We start from the raw sequence: 24,906 nt of genomic DNA on the forward strand, positions 1-24,906 counted from the left end.
GCATGAATAAAAAACATTTTTCTTTTGACGTAAAGCACATGGCACAATGTTTCCTTAAAAATAAAGCAAATACATATTTTTAAAATATCTCAGAAAGGAACTGAAGGCCCAAATTTTCAGCCCTTAAACTTAAACAGAACTCTAAAAGAGCTGTACTTGCATAAAAGTAAATTCCCTTCTGTGCTAAAAGTTTAATTTCCTATATGAGAAAGACACAACTGCTACTGTTAGATCAGATTCAGATCAGATTTTAGCCCCTCCTCCACATTTTTTCTTCCTTCTCCTCTATCAGTATTTTCTCTTTGTATCTTTCCAATGCCCTTTTCCAGGACTTCACACGCTGTATCTGATTAAGAATTACTGAGTTACAGTGGCAGTAATACCACTGCTTCCTGTTGCACAAGGAAATGCAAAAGGCTCCCCCCAATAGCTAATATAGAAAAATTGAACAGCATAAACATCACAGCACCTGAGTCAATAAAGATTTTAATACAACTTTTCAGATAAAGCTCCACAAGGTCTTGCTTCTCTGACCCCAACCATGAAGCTTTCCATAAATGAACCAAGCCTGACCTTATGCAAGCATCTGCTTAGTAAGCAGTATTCTAATTTGCAGGATGTTAAGTGACCTATTTTTTCTCATTTAAGAAGTTAAAACCTAGCAATATTTTGCTGTTATTAAAAGGGACCATGAGGTAGGCTCTTGTTGAAATGTATGAGGGAAGTGCTTACTGAAGGTTACTCGGACTGGTACTTCCTTAATTGCCCTTTCAGGAATCAGATTCTTGCACTGATATCTTAATTATAATAAGATATCTTGCAAGGTTATCTTAATTTACTATGAAAAAAGGAAGTACTACATTTAGTGGTTGAGGCAACTGCCATTTAATTCAGAAATTCAAATACCAAATTTCTACTTGTCCAATCTGAAAGTTCAGATAGTGAAAACATTTTCACTCCAAATGCACCAAATATTCACTGGGAAGAACGCTTTAGCACGAAATCAGGTAAAAGAATGGTTTAAAAACCACTTCTTATAACGTATTCAAGCATCTCAGTGTTATGATTTTATACTAACACTGCAGGAATATCAAACTCTAAAGCCAACTCATTATTGCTTACTTATGCAAGGACAAATCTACATGACACTTCAAGTCAGATAATGATAATTAATTTGTCCTGTGCAGCTTCTAATCTTATCTAATCTAATAATATAAACCCAATTGTATTTCAAATACAAAAAAGGAAGCAAAGGGCACATAATCATAAATAAAATAGAGACAGTCTAAGGAGGAACTTGAGGAACACATAGGGTATTAATAAATGAAAATTGGAGACACAAGGAAAGGAGGTAATTATGAAATAAATACTGTGTTCACAAAGAGATAATGAAATGGAAAATCTGTAGAAGACAAAACACAAGACAGTTAGTTTCCCATAAGAAAAAACAATTATAATTGAGAATAATGAAGACTCCATCACACAACTGCCATCCTCATTTCTGTCTGCATCATTCTGAACTTAATAAATGATCAAAAATCATGGAAAGCATTAACTACAAAGTCTATCGTCATCCACCAAACAAATACCTAATTATACCCTCAGAACCACAGTCACTGGGGCTAAAAATTCAGAAATAAGGAAGATGTTTTTGTCCTACTTTCCCGATGTTGATTTTGGATACCAAAGAAAGTAGCAGGAAAAAGTATTTCCAGGTCTGAAACAATCAGAAAAGAATGAGTGTAAAATTATAGCTTAACTCACATAAAAACAGCTTGCAAATGGAATGTTTTGTCCTCAAAAGAAGTTATTCATTTCCGCAAACACCTCCAGCTTCATAAGACATTGAAACAGATCTCACGTCGGAGGTACAACTGTTTCAACGTGGACTTTTTTCATGCAAACACTGAAGTAAAATGAATCTTTATGCTAGAGAGCAGGAGCTCTTGGAAAGTTCCATCACTTTTAGCATCTACTGAGTATAGCTATAAACATTATTACTTGGAAGGGAAGACCATGGGTTTTTCTGTAGAAGATTTTTGGCATTAATAATTTTTCCCTTAAGGGTTAAAAAGGACCCTTTCCAATCAAACTTTATTTCTTGTGCATCTCCCTCATTTTCACTTTTAGAAGCATTTACACACTTCTGTTTTATGACAGCCACAACGAGTTCCTACCTAAACAGCATTACGTACCATCTGATAGAGTGCTCACATCATCTGCCTTTCAAGCAACTGCACCCAGAAGAAAAATCTACATGAAAAAGAAAAAAGTCTTCATATCTACACACTCCTCCTTTTCCTATGAGTCTTCTTTCTAATGATGGTGTAATTGTATTAGCTAAAGGACAGGTAGGGACTCAGCAGAAAGAACGGAGGTATGCACTCCTTGTCTTGCTGGCCTTCCTCAACTGACAATGATCAAGAGTCTCCTTCTTTAGGAGGTCAGTGTCAGACATGAAAGGGGAAGGTTTTACTGCTGAGGTTATTATAGCTAATGACATTTTAGATCCTCCATCTCCAACTGTTTCTCATGTTCCTTTTCCTCTAAAATCACAGAGCTGAAGAAATTGCCAGATATCTCAAGTACCACTCGATGTATGTAGGAGAAAAACAGGCACAATTTGATGAACACAGATTTTATTGGAAAGACCGGTTTTAAGCAACTTCCTACTATTCTCCTTCATCAGATAAGAGAATTGATCCAGGTTAGTTAAAATGTGAAGTTACTTCTCACTTGGACTGGTGTCCTTGTTCAGTCCCCTGCACAGTGCCACAAACCTTTGTTTCAGCAGAGCAGAGGGGATGTTTGGAGCTTGGATCTTGGGGAGAAAGGAACAATGGGAGAAAAAAAGACCGAAGGGTACGTTTCTAAAAGCACCTCTGCTGAAAGGACTACTAAAGGCTACTGTCACTTAAGGCACTGGATTTAGGATTTCTAAACTCTTTCTGCTTGAGTAACACAGAATATATATATATATATAGGTCTACACTAGCTCAGTCACCCATTAGACAGCTTTCACTTAAATAAACACTCCCACTAGACATTCTAAGAAACCACTTGCCTTCTACATGATGGTACAGCCAGTGTAATCCACCAGCTCTTGGCAATCCAAGCATCTATGGGTCTTTTATTTCAAAATGCTTCTAGGTCATCACAGGCTCCTTTGGAAATCCTACCAACAAACTCTAGTCAAACAGCATTAACCTCATAGAGTCCCCACTGCAGGTCAGATGCCACCCCGAGGGCACACTATGAGAGCAGCTGCCAGCGTTTGTACCATATGGGGTCACAGGGCAAAATGAAAGCCCGGAGTCAATGAAGATAACCTTTGTATCCAGCCCCTCCTCAGCGGAAAAATGGAGTGGAAACACAGCCCAGATTCACAGAGCTCTCCTACCTCTGTCAAGGAATACCTTGTAAGGAAGCACCGGCTTACCGAATACTCACTAAAATAACTTTCTGTCCTGCAGTTTTCCATGTAAAACTAAACCATGCCACATTTCAAAGCAATGCATTTTCAGTAACTATCAAAATAACCTTATGTTATTTTTTCCTTATTTTTCTAGCCCTGGTTTCTTCACTCTCAGCACTTTGTAAGGACATCTTCATGTGTGTATTCAACATTATGCCTGTTGCAAAGTTTGGTAAACACTTAAAATACGATGTTGCTTTCTTTCAAACCCACAATTAGGGCTCACTTTACCAAAGGCCACAGCACTTGGCTCATCCCTGTGCCAATTTAACTCAGACATACCGCGCAATGCAGCTAACTCCCTAGATGGGCTTTCCACCCCCGAATTTTCCACTTAAGTAAATTAATGATCAGGAAAGATGGGCTACACCCAGAAGACAGAAAACCACTTATTCAGCAAGACAAAAATGGATACGCTGGCACAGAAACTTATAGTTGAAAGTGAAATGCATCCTACAAAGAATCCCAGATTTCAGCTGCCTGCTACCAAGAGTAAATATTTCAGGGATGTCCCTAAGATGATTTCTACTGAGGACAAATAGTACCTTCTTGTCAAAAGCAAAGAGGCTGGCCTGATAGGGAAGAGACAGTTCTTTTATCCCTCTAGTGGATTTATTCCCCTATGTTCAATATTTCTCAGAAAGGATGTCACTTCCACAGAGAATTCTGCTGCTCTACATTTTAAGAACTCAAATGTTCCAGTAAAGCTCAGCTTAAAATTCAGAAGCTGATGGAGAAAACAGGAAGAAAAAAAATAAATACCTGGTGGTTTAGAATGCTAAAATCCTTCCAACTAAAAGACACCAGCAACTAGAAATCCAGAAACGCATTGATGGAGCTAACTGTAATCTCACATACCTTCTGGAAGTAGGCATGTTTATGCTTTGCATGCCTATCTTTTCACATGCAAAAGACAACATCTGAAATGTATGTAACTTAAGAGTTTGCCCTGTAGTCTTAACTATCCTCCCATAAACTTAACCAACAAAAATAATAATTAACATAGGTGCCTCATAATCCTTCCAAAATATTTTCTTAGTAAGAAGGTAAGTAAGGATTGTTTTACCATTCAATAGAAAAAGACGACTGTTTATTGTGGGTGTGTGCCAATATATGAAAACTATTTTAAATTAATATTTTTGCAGTGGTCTGGAAGATCATGAGCCTAAATGCTGAACGCTCCTTAGCTGCAAATTGGCTCTGCCCTGAATCACTGTGCAACCCTGCATATTAAAAATAGGAAGAGGAAAGAAAGTCAAGATAGAAATTATTTAAGCACATTAACACTTATAATTCTGTACTATTCAAGAAGCTGGAATGTCCCAAATTAAATTTAGGGCAGAAACAGACTTAGATGCACCCTTACTAAAGGTCTGCCTCGGAAGACAGCACAAAAGGCAGCAGCACAGACACAGGGCAGGGGTGTGCAAAGCCACCGGTGGCACACTCACTGTGCCTGGCACTAGGACCTGCCTTTAGGGCATCTTCTGCAATCCTCAGGGGAAATTTCCTTCCCATGGCAACCAGGCCTTCTCAAATCTTTTTAATTAAAAGGATTTAGACAAAACCAAGCATTTCCACTTTACATGAAACCTAGAGAAAATGTGGCTCACCAATAAAATCATTGAGTAGTTGTAAAAAAAGGAAATTTTACACGTTTGAGGTAATGCAACACACATAAATAAAGTGTAGCTACCTAACTTAAACTGGTAAGAGTTTTACTGCAGCCCACACCTGGATATCTGATAATGCATGCAAATATAAGCTTTTAACATATGCCACGAGGAAGAATTAAATAACAACACAACCTTGAAACTGAAATTAATATTAGTGCACGTAGAGATTTTTTTCAGAGGAAAAAAAAGGAAAACAAAGAAACGGTGCAAAAACTATATAAAAGACAAATTGATGTTGATGCCTAATAAATGGAAAATCTTACCCTGTATGATACTACAGTTTGCAGAAAACTGGCACAAGACAATATTTAACCTTGGCCTACAAGCATGCATCACTTCATTAGCACAAATTTGTAATTTAAGGTATCGGGGTAGGTAGGTTTACATGAAGTCCCAAGGAATTTGTGCATTTGTAAGAGATACATACACTTACATTCCTTCTCATTGTGAATACCTGCACCTATATTTAACTTCAGTGAAGTTTTCTTTCTAAAGCTATCCTTGGAGCTGTCAGCATCACTTGGTAATGCCAGTGCTGGTGCACTCATAATTGCAAAAGCTACAACACATATTAAAGAAAAGGCCATTTTGTTAACGTTCTGAGCCATCATTTAACTATCAGGTAAAATACCACATGATTTTTTCACAGAAATTAATTAATCAGAAATGAAAAATTATCCAAGTTTTATCTTCTGATTGATGTTATCTCAGAAATATTGTATCACATATTTATTTGAACTAAAAAGTGGATAAAAACAGGGGAAATATTAATACCCTAAAAATGCTAGTATTGATGTTATTTTCAGTTAGCAACTTTACTCTCTCTTAATTTCATTAGGTATCAGGAGACAGCTTTGAAAACTTCATTCCATTTTCCTGCACAATTTTATTAATACCTAGATTTTGATCTCCTTCTCTCCATAAATTCATCCTGTAATCCCACAATGCTAGTGCAGAAATGGTATTCAAATCTGGAACTCCAAAACCTGAAATACTGTCATCTAAGTAATGCTAAGGTTTGTTTGTATTTGACATTTCAGAAACTTGGCCAACGCACTTTAAGAAAGAAAAATGTCTTGCATTTGACACCAGAGTGGTCTGCACACAAATAGCCACTGCAATCAGCATCACTCCCAAACAAAACTAACTGACAACAAAAAAATGATTGATGCTAGAAAAATGCAACAGGAGTGACACAATTAGAGTAAAAACAGACATATAATTTTTAAAAGGCACAGAAACATTCAGAGAAAAATAGAAAATTATCATCAAAGTACAACACTATGCATGGTTAATGTGAAAATCTATCCTGAAAGAACTGGGGCACTAAAAGGAAACAAAACAAAGCAATCTGCTATCTCGTTGTACAAAAAAAGCTTTGACCTAAACATGCCTAAAGCATGGTTTCTAGTTCAGTAGCTGCAACTCAGATCAAATCCTGATGCACACTGGTTATCCATCTAAAATATCACTACTGCAGCTGCTACATTAATCCACCCTTTAGTAGTATTTCCTTCTTCTTCTCCTATGTCCCTTGCTGAGTGCAACACACTCCTTAGAAAGGATGTGGCCACCGTGGTTATACTTTCAGGAAAAGAGCATTAATGGCATTTAGATGATATGCTTTCTTTTCCTTTCTTCTGCTTTACCAGTTGCAAACATCTTAATAAAACTAACAGTGGAACAGGTCTCGTTTCAAAGGGTGATCATTTAACATATACTCAAGTGCTCTTTACATTTTTAATCTTGCCAAACATGCCCCTATAAACAGGCATTGTATTACAGCAGTACTAATGATAAAATGCCAAAGTAGCATTGAGAACTTTATAAATGTGAACTCGCTGGCAAAGCCACAAGTCAAACAATAAAGGACTGGGAATGTAAAGGTTTGTTCTTTTTTTTTTTTTTGTTACACATTCATAGCAATAAATACGCAAGCATAATAACTAGCATGTTGTTTTCAACTGCAATGCTACTTAATTTTCACCCCAAATTTTACAGTAACACCTATTTCATCTTGGGGACATGAACTGTTTGAGGATGGAAACATCACATCTGTTGCATATTACATGCTAACAGTGCTGAATTACAAAGGTTTTGATCCGTTTGGAGGAAAAGGTAGGGATTTGTTCTTCTGTGAAGAATAACTACTCCGTATGCAGACTCACTAGATAAAAGTCAACTTATGGAGGACATGAAGTACTCTGGACCTGGCAACAGGAGACAGCATCTCACCAATTTACCCACAAAGATATTTTAAAAGTTAGATCCAAATTAAACTGAAAGCAAAAACCTTTGACATCAGGTCCTAAGCAAAAAAAAGGTTTTTCAGAAATAACACATTTGAAATTTTCAACATTCAAGAAGAGTATTCTGTTTGGGTTCTTCCATAAGACATTATCACACAAAGCTCTTTTTAGCAGGTAAACATAGTTCTTTAACAAAACTATCACACTGCAAAATATTCCAGAGGTCCAATTTGCAGCTTAGCACCACCCCACCTTAAAGCACTCCTAGTTACACATCTTTCATGAAAGGCCAGAATCTCAAAGGAAACAAAACACAACCTTAGTAACACACTGAAACCAACCACAATACACTTTTGGGACAAAAAGGAAAAAACCCCAAACCACCTTTTCTGCAGTGAAGCAGCCAAATGGGAACAGTAAAAAAAGGCATAGTTAGTATAGACTCTAATTAAGGGTGATAGACGGATGTATCAAACAAGCTCATTCTGCCAACTTAATGATTCAGCTTAAAGAACTGGGAGTTTTCCTCCTGACTCCTGTCAGAGTCAAGTACATCTGTTGAGCGCACTTGAAAATTCTGCCTCTTGTAAGGTAATCTCTTCCTCTGCACACAAGAATTACCATGGAATTCAGTAGAGAATTATACATTAAAGAAAATATGATACTAGTTTTGTGGAAAAATCAATCACAGTCTCCAAAATAGCTAGACATGAATGACTTAACATTTTCTTTGAATACAGTATTTTAATATATATATATATTTATATATATGTACCAAGGTACCACAATTTAAGTACTTCTATTTATTTAGCACAATAGTCTTACTCTATTTTAAAGATAATTAAAGTCCAAAATAAAATTATGATAAAAATTCAAAGCAGACAATGGTGTGTTTTCAGCTTCAGTACAGACGGAACAGATTAATGAAGAAACAGAATTTGACCTTTCAATAAACCTGTTCAAAGTTGATCATATTTCACAAACAGGTTTCCAGTTTTGCTTTTATAAATAATGGATCATTAACTTTCAAACAAACCAGTGTGCAAGATTCATGAGATGCATTCGGATATTCGTTCATGTCTGTGACCATATGGTACAAGTTTATCCACATTTCCAACAACCACGACATGCAGGCAGGTAGGTTCTATCGTGCTTACTATTACAGCAAGTACTTGTTACTAGCCTAAACTCTTCCAAAGGAACTACTTTCAGTCCATCAAGTAACTCCACCACTCCAACAGGAATCTGGAGCTCAAATTACTCACCTGTGAACATAATGCAACTGATGAACTGAATCAATGGCTATCACCATTTCAGCTAAATAAAAACGAGCCATATCTTCAGGTAGTCTGTCCTCAAACTTGCTGAGCAACGTAAGCAGGTCTCCTCCAACATAGTAATCCATAACCAGGTACTGTGGAGTGGGAATGATAAGAAAACAGAGAGGGGGAAAAAAACCACAATTTATTGTGTGAATCACAGACTAAAAATTCATTGAAGCATAAAAACTAATATACTGCAAAATTTATTATGGGCATTAAAAAAAGCTAACCAAGATACTCAGATGTTCACAAAACAGTAGCTGGTTCAGCTGCATTTTAATACTTAGCCTACTTGAATATTTTTTGTATTTATATCTCTCCAAATACAGTAAGCCTCATGACAAAATAGTATCAACTTTATCCACTGTCCCATCACTAAACATGGAATATTTAGACACTCTGGATTCCCTTATGAAGACAATATCCTTTGTTAGAATGCAAAAGGAGTAGAGGATTAAAGCACAGACCTATACAAATGAAACTAACTCTATTAATTTGTAATCTCATTTATTTTCCAGGCTTCCCTTTCCCTGTTTTCCTACCATCTTCTTTTTCCATTAAACAAACACTTTTGGAGAGTAAGGGTTTTAGACTACTCAGATTAAGGCAAAGTCTGAGAGACTTCCAGTGGTGCACAGTTCCAGAAACTGCTGACATCGCGCACAATGCAGGATCTGGCAACATAAAATACAAGGTGTAACCTTCTCTAGTTGAAATTATGGAGAAAAATAAATTTGATTTCTGGTGTATTAATTAAACATAAAACTTGCTTGCCATTAAAGCAGATGACTTTAAAGAAATCAGAACCTTTCTGCACTTTACTGTATTTACAGAATGAAATGCCACTCTTTTTAGTGACATAGTCAATATGACTAGAAAAAGTGAAACTTAAGTGTGAAACTCAGGACTAACATATTTTTAGCTTAGCTTTGTTTTAATTGTGGAACAGCAACTGGAAGGGCAAATGGGGAATAGAAAAAAAAAATCAAACTAATAACTAACAAATTAATTATAAGCATTCTAATTTAACATGCACTGATATGACGTTACTTTCAAGCATCATTGTGGACAGATTAACTGGAATCATAGAATATTCTGAGTAGGAAGGATCATCAAAGTCCAGCTCCTGGCCCTGCACAGGAGAGCCCCAAGAATCACATCATGTGCCTGTGAATGAATTCCCAATGAAGTATAGAGTATCTGAAAGCTACTGCTTAGAGTTCCAATCTCTGTTTCCAGGAAGGCTGCATTTGAAGCAGTGACTCTTAACAAGATCCAAATACTAAAAAATATTAAAGATGTAATAATGTATATCCCAATTTGATTCTTTAAAATTTTGATAAAGCAACTTAAAGGAACTTTTTTTTAATTAGTCCCCCATATTTGTTTAAGTCTTTCCCATTTTCAGAAAAAGACACTAAAATATGTGGAAAAAAATCTGCTAAATTATACCAGCTATAAGGAGGATGAGGTGCAGGCAGAAATCTTACACCTGTTTCTTTTCCCTCATACTTTCCATAACAATAAGGGTGATGAACAAAGATTTTAACACCCTGATACATAATAACTTGGGCATCCTCATCGATTCCAAGTGCATGAAGAAAGTACAAAACGCATTTCCACAAGACTTTAAATGTGTTGACAATCAAATTTTCATCTGCTGCTTTGTGACATGAATAATAAACTTCTTAAATTATGCTCACAAGCCTTTTACAAGATAAATATCTTCTATTCAGTGGTGCTCCTGTGCTCTCTCCAAAACAAGATCTATAGTATTAGTTTCTTATGTTTTACAGTTTTAGAAAAATGCATTAAGCCTTTCAAGCTTCAGATATTATTAACTGATGCATTGTATAGACATCTCCAAGAGCTTAACTTATTGCTTTGAAAGCATATTGAAAAAACCTCTTAAGATTCACCTAACTGATGTGAGATCTGTGCACTCATTCTTCAGGACTTTTAAAACCCACACAACTGAGTTACTGGATATACCAAGAAAATGCAATTTTGGCTCTCATGACACAGGATTCCCATTTTGCTGGAGCAACACAGTAGCCTAATGATAAGGAAACCTTTAACTATTCAAATAATCCAACACTTAAACCATAACTCAAAGTATTAAGTTGGGTAAATGAAGTTAAACACATGCACAGCACTGAGAACTAAATTTAACAACTGAATTTTGAATTAAAAAATTCTGTCAATGTATAACATCCTATCCAATGTCAACTATCCATGTTCTTAAAAAAAAAAAAGATTTTTTTAAAGCTTTAAAGATATTTTCTAAATGTACATAATCATCCAGATCTATCCAAGTCTCAAATACTTCTCAAAAGCATAGATTTAAGAACACTAAATTCTAGTAACTAGTGGAAGTTTAACATGGGGATTTAATACATTTAGTTTGGCTGAGATCTCTTGAGATATCTACTCCAACCTCATTTGCTGAAGTAGGGTCAGCTAGAGAAGGTTGATGATGACTGGTCCAGTTCAGTTTTGAGTATCTCCAAGGCTGGAGACTCCACAACTCCTCCATGGAACATATTCCTGTGTTTGACTACCTCCACAGTAAAGACAAGTTTTCCTGTGTTCTGATGAAACTCCATGCATTTCACTTTGTGTCCACTGTCTCCTGTCCTCTCATCAGGCACTACTGAGAAGAACCTGGCTCCCCTGTCTTCATTCCCTCCCATCACTTATTTATACACATTGATGATAGCCCCTCTCCCAAACCTCCATTTATTTGGGCTGAAGAATCCCAGCTCTCCCAGCCTCTCTTTATATGAAGGATGCTCCTGCACCTTAATCATCTTTCTGGTCTTGCACTGGACTTGTTCCAGTAGTTCCATCTCTCATCACTGGGGAGCCCAGAACTGGACACAATACCTCAGGTGCAGCTGCAGCAGGGCTGAGTAGAAAGGAAGGACCTCCACTGACTGCTGGCAACATATTTCCTTGCAGCCCAGAATACTCCTGGCCTATTTTGCTGTGAGCCTGCATTGCTGGTTTACAGTTAAGCTTGTTATACACCAGGACCTCAAGCAAAGCTGCTTTCCAACCAGTTGGCCCCCCAGCATGTACTGGGTTTATTTTATTACATCCCTTGCTGAACTTCATGAGATTTCTCTCTGTCCAGTTCTCCAGTCTGTCGAGGTCTATCTGAATCACTGCACAGCCACGTCTTCCTATTTTTTTAACACCTGTGAACATGCTGAAGGTGCACTCTGTCCCATTGTCCAGGTCATTCATGAAAAACTCAGCCCCAGTTTTGATCCCTGGGGTACAGCACCACCAATTGGCCTCCAGCTGGACTTTGTGTGACTGATCACAACCCCTGGGCCCAACACTTAATTTTCACTCCACCTCATTGCTGCTTATCTAAGGCACACCAGTCAGCTTGTCTATGACAATGTTCTAGCAGACAGTGTCAACATCCACTGCTCAACCACATCTAGTGCTCAAATCTACACAGATTTTCCTTTTTAAAGGCTACTTTTTTACACATAATTTTAATAAAAACCATATAGAGAATGAGTGATACATTCACACTAAAAAGATACAAACACCCCCAGTATTACTGATATTTTCCCCAGCAGGCTGCAAAACTAGCTCCTGTTAGCAGACTATCAAAGATAAAGAACAGAACTTGCTCTGTGCTTAGAGAAAATAAGGAAACTGTCAAGAATAATGCAAGTTCTAGCAGGCTGTTGTGGAATATATAATATTTTCTTTGAAATGGTCTTAATGGTAAGATTAGAATTACAAAAAAACATGAGATTTTTTTACTGTCCCCATTAACAAAGCATGAAGCTGGCTGGGAGGTATTTAAGTCAACAGACTCACAAATGCAGTTTCTATACAAATCCACCAAAATCCATGGATTTCCAAGTATCTGAGCTGATAGAACAGAATGCAATATAATGGCATATATAAAATATGTAAATGGCAATATAAAAAGCATTGAAAGTCTGCAAGAATTCCATGTATAGCACTTCTTTTATTGGACAGACTGGGAGCAAAAAAAAGGCTGCGGCTGTATAGTAGATTTCTAAGAAATTATTAGAATTACTAAGGATATAGAATCCAAAGCACAGGACAATAAAACACAAATAGTCAAAACCCATCAATGTGTAGTTGTTTACTTTTCAGGTATAAATATTATCAAAACTCTTATCACAATCAAAACATATTTAAAGTGGCAAAGATTTCATAGAAAATTGGCACTTTGTCCTCATTTAAGCTTTTTTCTTGCAAGTCTTTCAAAATACTTGAAAACTAAATAACGTTAAAGAGACGCTTTAATCTACAATTACAGCTTCCAACTCTTATTTATGAACATTTAGTGGCATTCTTCCATGCTGCAATAACATTTTATCGCTTTGTGACATCTTAGTGGGCTTAAGTCCTCAAAATAGCAAAGACCAATCAAAACGAACTGTTGTTTCAAACAGGGCTACTCCCTATTTCCCTCTGTAAAATCAGCAATGTTAATCACAAAAATTAAAGTCGAATAGAAAAGTTGTGTTAGTAAGTGCACTTTTATTTTTATGAACCCAATTAAACTGGAGTGACGAATTGTAAGAAAGAATATGCAAGTAGACTAAGGTTTATCAACAAATGCAACGTGGTTTAGAAAACAAAGCTGCATTCCTGAGATATTTATAGCAGAACTTTTCAAAGTTTCTGACCGGTCTCCACCATTCAGAATCTTATGCGCAACATCACAGATCCTAATATGGTCTGTACGGTCCAGAACACAAAATTAACAAATAAACAAACTACATTTCTGTCTCAAACCACAACTAAGAATCTGCATGTTCACCCATATATACATAAAAGCAACACTCACTAAATAGTTTTCATCCTGGAATGCATAATGTAATGTAGTGATCCACTGGTTATCTCCATTCACTAACACATCTCTCTCTTCTCGAAAACAGGCTGTCTGAAGAAGAAAAAAATAATTATAGCCTTTAAGTAAAATATATAAAGAAAAACATTTTGCATGTTGACTATGTTTTGACTATGTTTTTTTTTGGGGGGGGGGATCAAAACCGCCTCTCAGTTAAAAAGTCACTTATTACAGTATCCAAACATGACAAAATCTACAAAAAAATAAATGTGAGAAAAGCCTGCCTTCTTCAAATTTAAACAGTTGTACTTCTCTACAGTGTTTAGTGAGGCAAAGGGATAAATAAGTTGTTGCTTCCCATTGTCTGAAAATCCTGAGTCAAAATCCTGAAGCATCAATAATGACAGAATAGCAATATATGATTAAGAAAAACAATCAGTAATGGCATTAGATAATTGTAACTGCAGTAGGAGTCAGAGTGCTAGAATCTGGAGTCTTGTGTCATTGTTTTATCTCATCATGCCCTTAGCCTAGTTTTACATTTGAGTTTTCACATAAGCAAGGTTCTTTTCATTTGAAAGTTGCTGCCAATAACTTCCATGAAGTCATCATTTAGTAATCATTAACCAGTTGGGGTTTTCTCCATACCCGATACTCAGCAAAAGTAGAACAGAATTGAATATTGCTCTTGCCAGATATAAACTGTTGATCAGACATGCCAGGGGGTTTCCCCTCAATATACTTGAAAGAAAAACAGAAGGCAAGAGGTGCCTTCAACGTAAGTGGAACAGAGGAGGCGCAAGAACCACCAACAAATATTAAGGAATACCTAAGAGAAGGAGAACACAGGTTTGTATGAAACAAAAGAAGATAAAATGTGAAACAAATAACGAAGTAAAAAGCAGCAAGGCATTTAATTCAATGAGGGTCTTGCAACTTGTCCTGAGAAGTGAAAAAAATACCTCAGCAAAAGTAACTCTGCAGAATGACAGATAAAAATGACCCAACAGATGAAAAGACAAAAAGAAACTACAGCAAAGAAATACAATAAATCTTTTGAAGGAACTGAGTTCTGAAGCGAGTATCACAAGAAAACAAAAGGTACCAAATACCAAAGCCAACACACAATTTTGTTAAGAAAAAAAATATCTAAAAGATAGTGCAAAAGAAAGTATAATATTGTATGGGCTATATTTAGAAGGCAGAGGGAGAGTTAGAGACAAACATAGACCATATTCTCTTCCAGCACACTCTGCTCTTCACAAAGATTTTGCATCAATTTGAACTCCTGTTCTTATCTCTTCCATCTTTGAGACAGCCAAATTTAAATGAAATTCAAGCCTTTTCTTTTTACTTTTTCAATTTAATTTCCAAATCCAAATAAATCCCAATTTGACTTCCAAATCCAAATAAATCCCAACTTTAGCACAGCTATTGCTGGCTGTGAGATTTGGAGAGTGAAGACTGAAAAGTGAAATATCATTAGAGATTGAGCTATGCATAAGAATACATGCAGTAAAAAGAGAGCAGAAAATAACTCTCTCCTCCAAGCAAATAAACTATACTTTTTTTGGTGAATACAGTGAGTAAGAATAATGCAGATGAGGACAAAGAAAGATGACATACTTTAATCATAGCACAGTGCATGAGACAAATCAGTGAAATTTGAGAAAACAGCAAAACATACTTTATACAAATACCTTCAAAGGTTACTGAATGAAAAATAGACTTGGGGTGGGAGAAGGAGCAAGGATCATCTTCAGAAGGAAGAAAAGCTGTTTGATGCCTCAGCTTGATTTTTTCCTTCCTTGTTTGTAAACTCTTGACATATTTCAGAGAGAGATAACTATGAACTCTTGTTTTCACAAGTATAAATGACATTTACTTTCTCTACTCGTTATGACACAATTCATAGGATTACTTATTAGAGAGTTTATATAATTCCACTTGGTTTTGCCATGATTTAACAGAAGACTATACATTCCTTGAGTGCTCTAGACATCCACCTCTGGGAAGTAAGCCTAGAGCTGAGAGCAATAGCTTTTACCACAGTAGATCACAGCTGAGACAGTAACAGCTAGAGTCTAAGTGGTTCATGGCAAAAATAATGCAACAACAAAAAAAAAAAGGTTGGTAGCAGTAGTTCTTTTAATTGCTGTAACAGCTCAATTAAGCTTTTTTTTAAATGAAGCCTCTTTTTTTTGTGCCTTTCATTATTCCAGCATTACACTTCACCTTCCCCAGGCAGTCTCCTTAAATTGTTGGCAGAGACCTCCAGAGGTCATCTGACCCTACTCTCTTTCACAGCAAAGCCATCTCAGTGCTCTGGTTATATCTATACCGTTATCATGGCCTTCAAGAAGCAAAGAATTTGACCTGCTCGACTATTTGGTGCTCATGTCTTACAGCTCAGAGTTAGCACCTCCAGGGAGTGCTGGCTGCTTCCACGCTGCTAATATTTGTCCTGGTCTCTCCTGAGCCTCATCTGGCACCAGTGTGGCACACATGTAACTCTAAGTGACTGTCAACGCTCAGGGTAACAGGTTTGGGAGTGTAACACCAAGCTGTCGCACACTTCCAGGTACTCCTTGTATCAGTAATGCTCCCAGTTCTACATCCCACCTCTCAGTTTTCAACAGTGACAAGTATCTGGAAAATTTATGCTACGTATAATACAAAAGAGAACACTGACTTTACGACTTGTGTAATTTCATTGTAACATACAACTGCTCTCAGAGATTGCAGTCATCAACCTTTTTCTGGCATTCATGACCCTCTTCTGAGCATGTATTCCCTTTTTACTTTGACTAATGACTCCCACTCCCCACGCTGTTGATACAGGGGTATACAAACACACACCTCTATCTATATGCTGCTCTTGCATTTTTGGACTGCCTGATTTTCCTGTGTATTTCAGTATTAGTGCAGCACACTGCTAGCAGAGCCAAAATGGGTCATTTTCCCCAGCAGCAGTAAGAAGTGAGTTCATCAACGTTTAAAAATGACAGGTTAGGGTTGTGGAAGGTCATGCTTTGTAATGCATTTTCACTCCAGATGGTTCTCTTTCTTTGTATACCCATGGGTTACAAATACATGGAAAAACATAGCTGTAATTCTTTTTAGGCTAACACTTCAGACTTTCAGAAATTCAGCTGGGCCCATGGGAAGAGTATTTTTAATACCTTGCATAGAGAAAAAATTTTCAAACCTATTTATAACTGCATTTTAATGAAAAGAAACAGTTTTCAAACTCACTTTAAAAGGGTACATTTAAAAATAGAGTGGAACTTTATTTCTGGTCTTTTCTTTTTCACTGAAATAATAAAACTTACAGTAGTGACATTTGTCTTGGAGAGAAATACCTCTGTATCAAGATTAATGCTAGATTGCTCAGTATCTGAGTAATTTCTGGATAAAAAGGAAACACATTGTATACATCTACCCACAATCTGCATGCCATTTATACTTCTTAATGTGATAACATTTTCATTAAAAGAGACAGGATGTGCACAATCAGAAATTGGCTTTAATTTGTCTGAATACCTTTTTTTCAAAAGTGTTACGGTTTCCCATTGATCTCATTTCCTACCAAGATGTAATTAAAACATAAATGCGGAAACCAGAATAAACTTGGAAGCAATTGAGCAGCAAGGCAGTCTGAGAGCAACAAAGTTGAGGTCTCAAATAAAAACTGCAGGAGTCTATTTTTAGGCATTTTATTTTTAGTATGCATAGATTAGGATTTTCAAAGCAAATTAAAGGGTTAGATACACGTTCCATTTCAAATTAATACACAGGTCTTTGGGTGTAGACTGCAATTTATAAGTTTCTTTCCAAAGGAATCCAGGGAAATATATCAAGGACTTTATGAAGAGCTGAATTGTATAATGACAGTAGGAAGCTAAGGCAAAGCAGGGCTGGTAAAACTGCTGTTCCATCTTTTTCAGACACAAAATGGACTCCAGCTTTAACGAGGAACTTTTTATCACAGATTTTTGCAGATGGACATTTTTACGAAACATGCACTCAAATTTGAAACTTTTTCTGATTTTTCAACCTACTAATTGGGCCTTGACTAAATTCTAACTACTGATAAACTAATAGGCTTGGTGAGTTATAGCTCAGCAATTACCTTTTTAAAGCTCAGTAACTACCTTCCACCATGGAAAAGACTTGCTAAAGACTACATTCCTAAGTGGAACAAATGCATTAAAAGATCACTTGAGTAGCTGGTAATTCTCGAGCAATTACAAAAAAGGTATAATGTCAAAAACATCCAGCCCCACCTAAGTCAAGATTCCATGCCATTTTAACCCTTCTGATGAACTGCTTTAAGCTTATTTAATATTAATGTTTATACCGTCAGTAAATTGTGAAGCACCTCCTCAACCCCTCTAACACACAGAGAGTCTCGTGGACAGAGAAGTGACAATTCAGCAAAGTAAGGGGCTGCATGATCATGGAAAACATTACTGTAATCTTACTTCAGCTCTCTTCAGCATCTCCCACTTATTAAGTATCTTCATGGCAAAAACCTTATCTGCATTCTTCAGTTTTACCACTGCAACCTGGAAAAGGGAAAGGAAAGATAAATAAGTTACAACATGAAAACACATCTTGTTTTCATTTTTATGTAATCTTTCAGTTTTGGAGGTTTTGTCCTGAGTGTTCCGGACATGTTTTTACTATCCACACAGTATCACGCCATTGCCATCAAGAAAGAAATATCACAACAACAGAGGAAAGTTCCACGTCTGTTGTAAGCTTTCATTATGTATCACAGTCTCACTATGTATCATTTTTTCTAGGTGACTGTCAATGAACAATGGTATTTCTGACCATCACAACTCTTGCTCTATCACACACTAACAAGGCTGTCTCTGGCACTATGCTTTATGTTCCTGGACTTCAGTCTACACACTAACTTAAATTATAGAGCCGGCAAGAAAAGGTAACAGCGTAGCAGATTGTAAATCAAAAGAAACAAGGTATTTTGGGTTTTAAACAAAATCAGACTGTAGATTTGCCATAAAACAACTTCCACTCTCGTTTCATATAACATACCAGATTTTCTTCAAAGGTAGTATGACTTCATACTTTTTTTCAACCTGACGTTCAATGAGCTCTTTATCATGCCTGTTGTCAGTAGCAGGGAAACAGTGAAATCCACAATTTCCAGAGAAGTAAAACTTAAGGAACATAAGCCTGCCGGCCTGCCCACCTGCCCCTCCTCCCCCCATAGCTTCTGAAACATTAAATACCATAGGCCTCTGTAATAATAAATTAACAAAGTTCACTGACACAGTCCTTTTCTGAGAATAGTAGTTTGTTTAGCTATAAGCTAACACAGAATATTTTTAGGAAAGAGGGAGGGAAGAAGTTTACACAAACACGTTTACACAGTTCAGGTTTCCGTGGGCATGGAAAGCTCATACTCATTTAACCAAAATGAGTATGAATCTGCCACAAACTCAGAGCTGCTAATCAAAACTAGACCAGACCACTGCACTATCATCCCAACTATACAAAAGTTCAACAATCAATACATTTTAACAACCATTCTCCAAATATCCTGTTCCGCCTCTTCCCTTTCAAATAAATCTTAATGCTTATACAGATGAAAGTTTATTTCTGTGTGCATCTGGTTACAAACCAACATGCTGTCATACAGATTATCATCATCTTCATCCTTCAGGCCAGTGACAAAAAAATACGAAGGTTGAATCCTACATTCCTTTCACCTCTTTCATAATCAGTAAACCAGCTATGTGTGAAGACAGTGATAACAGAAAAGAAAATACAGGATCAGACAGTTTGAAGAAAGTGTCAGGCAAACCTCTTTCAACCATCTTCAAATGTGTCATCAGCTGCAACAGCTTCATGAACACGGCAAAAGCGCAGGCTGAAGGACTGCAATACTGTGATGTCTAAGCCAAAGCATATCTCAAAGTGTACCTCTTGCCTAGCTATAGGCTCACAGACGAAGCAGCTGCCACTTCCCATATGTGCGGCAACGCATTATCAACCCTGCTCTTGACACTGCTGCCTCCTGGGGTTAGGGGGGTGGGAATCAGGCAGGGGGGGAGGAGGAGATAGAAAAAAGAGATAAGGTAGAAAAAAAGGAGATGGGAGAGAAAGGTACTACATTTACTTGTTTAAACTAGTCTATGGACTGAAATTCTTAAAGGTTACTTCATGCATGAGGTTCAAGTTCAGACTTGGGATCCCTCAAGGAACTTTCAGTTTTGAAACACAAAAATAGATTATTACTTTAGCCTAGAATATAATAATTTTAATTCATAAAGACTGTGTGCTCTGCTGTGCACGGTACCCCAAGACTGGGCATCACAATTTTCTTTAAGAGGGAAAATATGAATCCTCTGCAGTGATATATAAGCCACAGTGCAGATTTGATCCTCATTCTCCTTTTACTTTACCATCTAAAACTAGTTGGAAACTCTGGTAAGCCATTATCTGTATCAATTTCTAATGACAAACAGCAGGAGGAGAAGGCTTTAATGTTGCAACTAGTCAGCATTAAAACTGTATCACACATAACTTGGATGAGTTCTGCCCTAAAGACCTGTAAGGGTTTTGGGACTGATGCAGGGAAAAATTAAAAGGTTGCTCCTAGAGCTGCCTAGCTGCTGCTGTCCAGCATGAAAAATAAGTTTTTCCCCACCATTAACCATTGTAGGAGAGGCACCCAGAGGTATAAGACAATACATATATTTCAAGGCCACCTTCAGGATTTCATTTCTTGCCTGTAGCACACCCAATTCTGCAAAGGCTTTTATTCTGCAAAGGACTCAGTTATTGAAAGACATACACTAACTGCACTGCTGCCTAAATTTGCAGCCTCCTATTCAGCATTCACTTGGACACAACTCCAAGAGCTATGGCACTGCCTTTGGTGAACAGCTGGAGCATTGGCCTTCTGTGGCATGATCAAGGGCTCAGTACCTTCTGTGAATGTGTAACAGCATTGAAGAGCGACTAAAGAACAAAAATAGACTTGTGCTTACCAGCTGTGTTTACAATCAGTCAGAAGCTGTCTTTTAGTCTGTGAAAGCCATTAATGTTATTCCACATCAATAATCAACACAAAGACACACAAAAGAGACACAGACCTCATCATCTTTCTGCAATCACAGCATCTTTTTGGGGGTGTCTCAGTGCTTTATGAAAGTAAATTCTAAAATGTTTATTCCAAGGCTATGAAAGAAAAACCTGACACTTCAGCGACGAGTAGTCTGATGCAGTTTCTAATAGTAACAAAAAATTCTGAATCACGATTACAAACCCAGGCAGTGTTTACATATACACAGAGGTATCTACTACCTATACAAAGGCACAAATACACAGAGAGTGCTGTTTTGATCTTTTCCCTTCCCCAGTGAAGCTGTCAAGACAGAAGAAAGGGTAATCATTCCTGTCTAGTTATCCTGAAGTGTCTTGCTACTGGAACTTCTTAAAATTAGACTTTAAAAAGTTGGGGTTTATTTAAATTTATATTTTCCTGTGAGCAGCCCAAGAAAAAAATGATTGGTATGTGCTGATGTAAATATCTTGGTTTAGTCAGATATGTTGGTTTGGTTCTTTTTCAATTCTTCCAACAGTTTTCCATATTTCCCACAAACAGCAGTATAGTTTGGCATGCTGTCAGACACCTTGTGCCCCAAGCTTGGCTACTTGTCTCTACGGTACACTTTTCCTTCACTTAAAAATCAACGGCCTTACACAGAAAAAAAGCTAAAACAGAGACAATTAAAATTGAAATGACAAAAAAAAAAGTAAAAGAAGAAAAAAGGAAAGCAGAAAAAAGATTCAGCATTGGTTTTCTTGCCCAGCAAGAGCAGGCAGACCTCCAGAAACAAGAAGAGGGAATGTTACTGTTTATAGGACAAAACTAGGAGTAACTGACTAGTTCTCAAGTTACAAAATCTATCATCTTCAAGATATCAACAATATAAAGATGTAATATTTGCTTGCATAAGCATGCACTGAACTTTCTTTTTTAAGCAATAATAGAATCAACTGAAAATTTTGGTATTAGCTAGAACCTTCATTAAGCTACACTTTTATACTGCTGAGGGACAACACCAAGAGCTGTTGCCCAGTTGCTTCACCTTTCCTAGCAGCGTTCTTCCAAATCCCAAGTTTAAAGTCTTTTTGTTTAGAATTGTCTGTTAAGTTTTTCAGACCGTGATGCTCGAAGCCAGCACAACGAAACACTTGAAGTCCACATTATTAATTTTACCAGCATAATCCTGCTCCTCCCCCAAGCAAAACATCTGTGCTTTCTAAAGAGAGCGCTATGGCATAAAACTGTAAATAAGTAAATGTATGCATGCAGAAGGAAGGGGTACGTCAATAATTTGACAAAAAGGAAACGTTCTCAGACTGGCAGAAAACAGGGTAAGGGGAAAAACAAAATTAGGTACTAGGAACTCTTAGAGTTACAAGCAGTAACTAGTTTAAACTACTTTTTGTCTACATTAAACTTGTAAAAACAAAAAGGGAAATATTTCTTGACTATGCAAATTGAAGAAATTGAGTAGTGTAAAATCAAAATAAGGACAAGTCTGAGACAGTGCCAAAGAAAACTTGCACTAACTTTGTAGTCTACAGAATTTCAGAATTATGTTGATTCAGGAGACAAAAATTACCCCTCCCAGTAACCTAGAGAAACCTTGGTCTCATTTATAGTTTGCTGGAAAGAAAATACATTCTTTCAGATTTCTTAATCTGCCTCAGTCAATAAAAGTATTTTGCAATTTAATATTAATATAGTTTTTGGTGGTTTAAGTAGCAGCAAAATTTAGTGGTCCTTTTTTCAACCTTGCTCAGATATTTACTGGTTATTTTAAAGGAAAATTCTCAATTTCATACAGAAGTTGTCTTCTTGGACAAATGTCTGTGTAGGACTTGAAACTTGTCTTTGCTAAGCTAGTAAGAAAATTTAACATATATCCTTCCAAATATTTATTAAGTCCTACTTTAGGAACATAAAAAACCAAACATCTTCACTGAAGGAACTTCAGTTTTTCCCTTACTAAAGATTTTGACAAGCAAGTAGAGTCATGCTATCCTCAGATAAGGAATTAAAAGAAACACTGTTCCTAGAAGAGGAGAACTAACCAATTACACAGACTGTCCCCAGAAGAGGACAGGGAAAGTTACATTCTCACTATTCATGGGATGATTCACCACAAAGAACTTCCTGAGAAAGAACTACAGTTTCTTTGTGGTTTAGCGGCTGTGGTGTTTGATGCTGATTTAGCAGACAAAAATTACTTCTCTTATAAACAGAATATAAGGCAGGTTTCATGTATGATCCTTCTGACAAGGAAGCACCAATATCAGCAATTTTTCCTATATTTAACACAGTTTGTACATGAACTCAGCTGCAGCTCCTGTGGTAGCACTGACAAAGGCTGATCTTCTAAGCAGAAGTGTTTACGTCAAAATGGAGATTGCAACATTCTTTGTGGCAGAGGTTTAGACTAAAGATAAATTATCCATGAGTAACTTCAGCCTTCAGTCTCCTTTATAAAGAAGCTTTACTCCAGATGGAGCAAAACCAAGAGCGCTAAAGTAGCTAAATAAATACAACTCTTTTTTTGTTATTTTTACAGCTGCCCAATGATTACATTTGCACGTAAGCATCAGAGTATGTAGTGACACACACTACAGCACAAATTACTGTTCCTTACATACTACTTGTAGGAGTCTACTCTTCCATAATCACAGACTAGTAAAGACTAATTTTCACACACGATGTAAACATGTAAGTGAACCTGAAACCAACTCTTCTCTGTCACATGCCAGAGCCTCCAGAGGTTCTGTCCTACCAAAGAGAACTTCCATTTAAAAAAGCAATGAAGACATCGATCAGAAAATCTTTTCTCATTCTTAGGAATGAGTATTTTTGGCAGTATGGAGTACCTTCTGAAGAAGCTTTACACACTACCCACATCTGCAGTATATTTGGCTATGAAAAACTCAGGGCACTGTTGTACACCAAATTGTTCTTCCTAAAAGCACAGTATTCTGCATGAGAAACAAAGCTCATGCACCCAAAATAATTAAGAAAAAATGGCAGAAAGCTAACGTTTATTTACTAAAGTTTCCTCAACCTAGTGATCAACAGCCTTATCTGACAACTTCAAGTAAGGGGTGGCTTAATCAGAAGCAGTAAAAAATTGTATAGTTTGATAGTGGTAGGTGACTACTGAAAAAGAAACTAAAATCTGCTAAAGTCTTCAAAAGAAATGCAGGAAAAATATTCAATCATTCATTAAGAATAGGAAACTAAATGACAGGAAAACAGAGGTTTCTCAATGTTCCTAAAATGTCACTACCAATAATTGGTTATTTAAGCTGCTGAAAACTATTAGTACTGTAATATATTATATATATAATATATAGTATATACTGTAACAGTACTATAAAGTACTATTTAGTTATTAGAAAGATTAGGAATTACTAGATCTTTACACCATCAATAACTCACTGGCCTCAACCTACTGACTGGAAAGAATTACAGTCAAGGAAATGATTTATCATCAGACAGTCAAAACATGGTCTTTTGATCCACGTGAACTTCTCTCAAAATTTACAAGGCTTAAAAGAGCTGACAAAGAACGTATAAATCAAAATGTCCTTGCATCAAACATTAGGTGGGCCTATAATATCCACTATGGCTAAATAATGTAAAAACTTGTACATTAGTATATTACTATTATCTGTCTTCTCCTCAGTGCTGCAGATTTGCAAGAGTACTATTCACATCCTTCCACCTCCTTCACATACATACCTCCCCAAAGGCTCCTCGACCAATCACCTTCAGGATCTCAAAATCTTCTTTATGTAGTCGCATCTGTTTCACTTTAGACGTAAAAGGTTTGGCTGAAAAAAAGGAAAAAAAAATCAATCATTAAAAAAAATAAATGAAACAACAATCCTCCACAAAATTAAAAAACAAGGTAACAGTAACATAAAATAGATGGAATCAAAGCCCCAAAACCAATGGACTTTTTGCTTATACCTATATTCCCTACTGTAATATAATGAAGTTTAAAGCTAGAAATAATGACGAGTAAAAACTAAGCCAAAACGGCTGTGAGAAAAAGTTTATGAAGTAAGCTTGCTTTTGCCTTTTTTTTAATTTAAAAAATATTGTATTCCTTGAATATTGTATTCATTAAATACAATACTGTATTCAATGAAAAATTAAAATGTTGATGAATGGTAACTGGAAGGGCAATATTGGCCTAGATGATGTATGATACAGTATTTTTGGAGACTACTTCTTCAAGATAGGGGACAC

At 36.6% G+C, this 24,906-nt stretch overlaps 1 protein-coding gene across 10 annotated transcripts in view; it reads right to left on the minus strand.

The window, feature by feature from the left end:
- The window catches only part of CDC42BPA (CDC42 binding protein kinase alpha), a 187,397-nt gene that overhangs the window by 102,078 nt on the left and 60,413 nt on the right, over positions 1-24,906 (minus strand). For all 10 annotated transcript variants that reach the window (XM_027696620.1, XM_027696619.1, XM_027696618.1 and 7 more), the window contains exons 3-6: positions 24,394-24,485; positions 18,059-18,142; positions 13,572-13,667; positions 8,666-8,814 (exon numbers count right to left, since the gene is read on the minus strand). In XM_027696620.1, the coding sequence (XP_027552421.1) occupies positions 8,666-8,814; positions 13,572-13,667; positions 18,059-18,142; positions 24,394-24,485 (421 nt within the window). The remainder of the gene's footprint in view (positions 1-8,665; positions 8,815-13,571; positions 13,668-18,058; positions 18,143-24,393; positions 24,486-24,906) is intronic.

Source organism: Neopelma chrysocephalum, unplaced genomic scaffold, assembly GCF_003984885.1.
Source record: "Neopelma chrysocephalum unplaced genomic scaffold, ASM398488v2 Primary Assembly neopelma1_108, whole genome shotgun sequence".
NCBI lineage: Eukaryota > Metazoa > Chordata > Aves > Passeriformes > Pipridae > Neopelma > Neopelma chrysocephalum.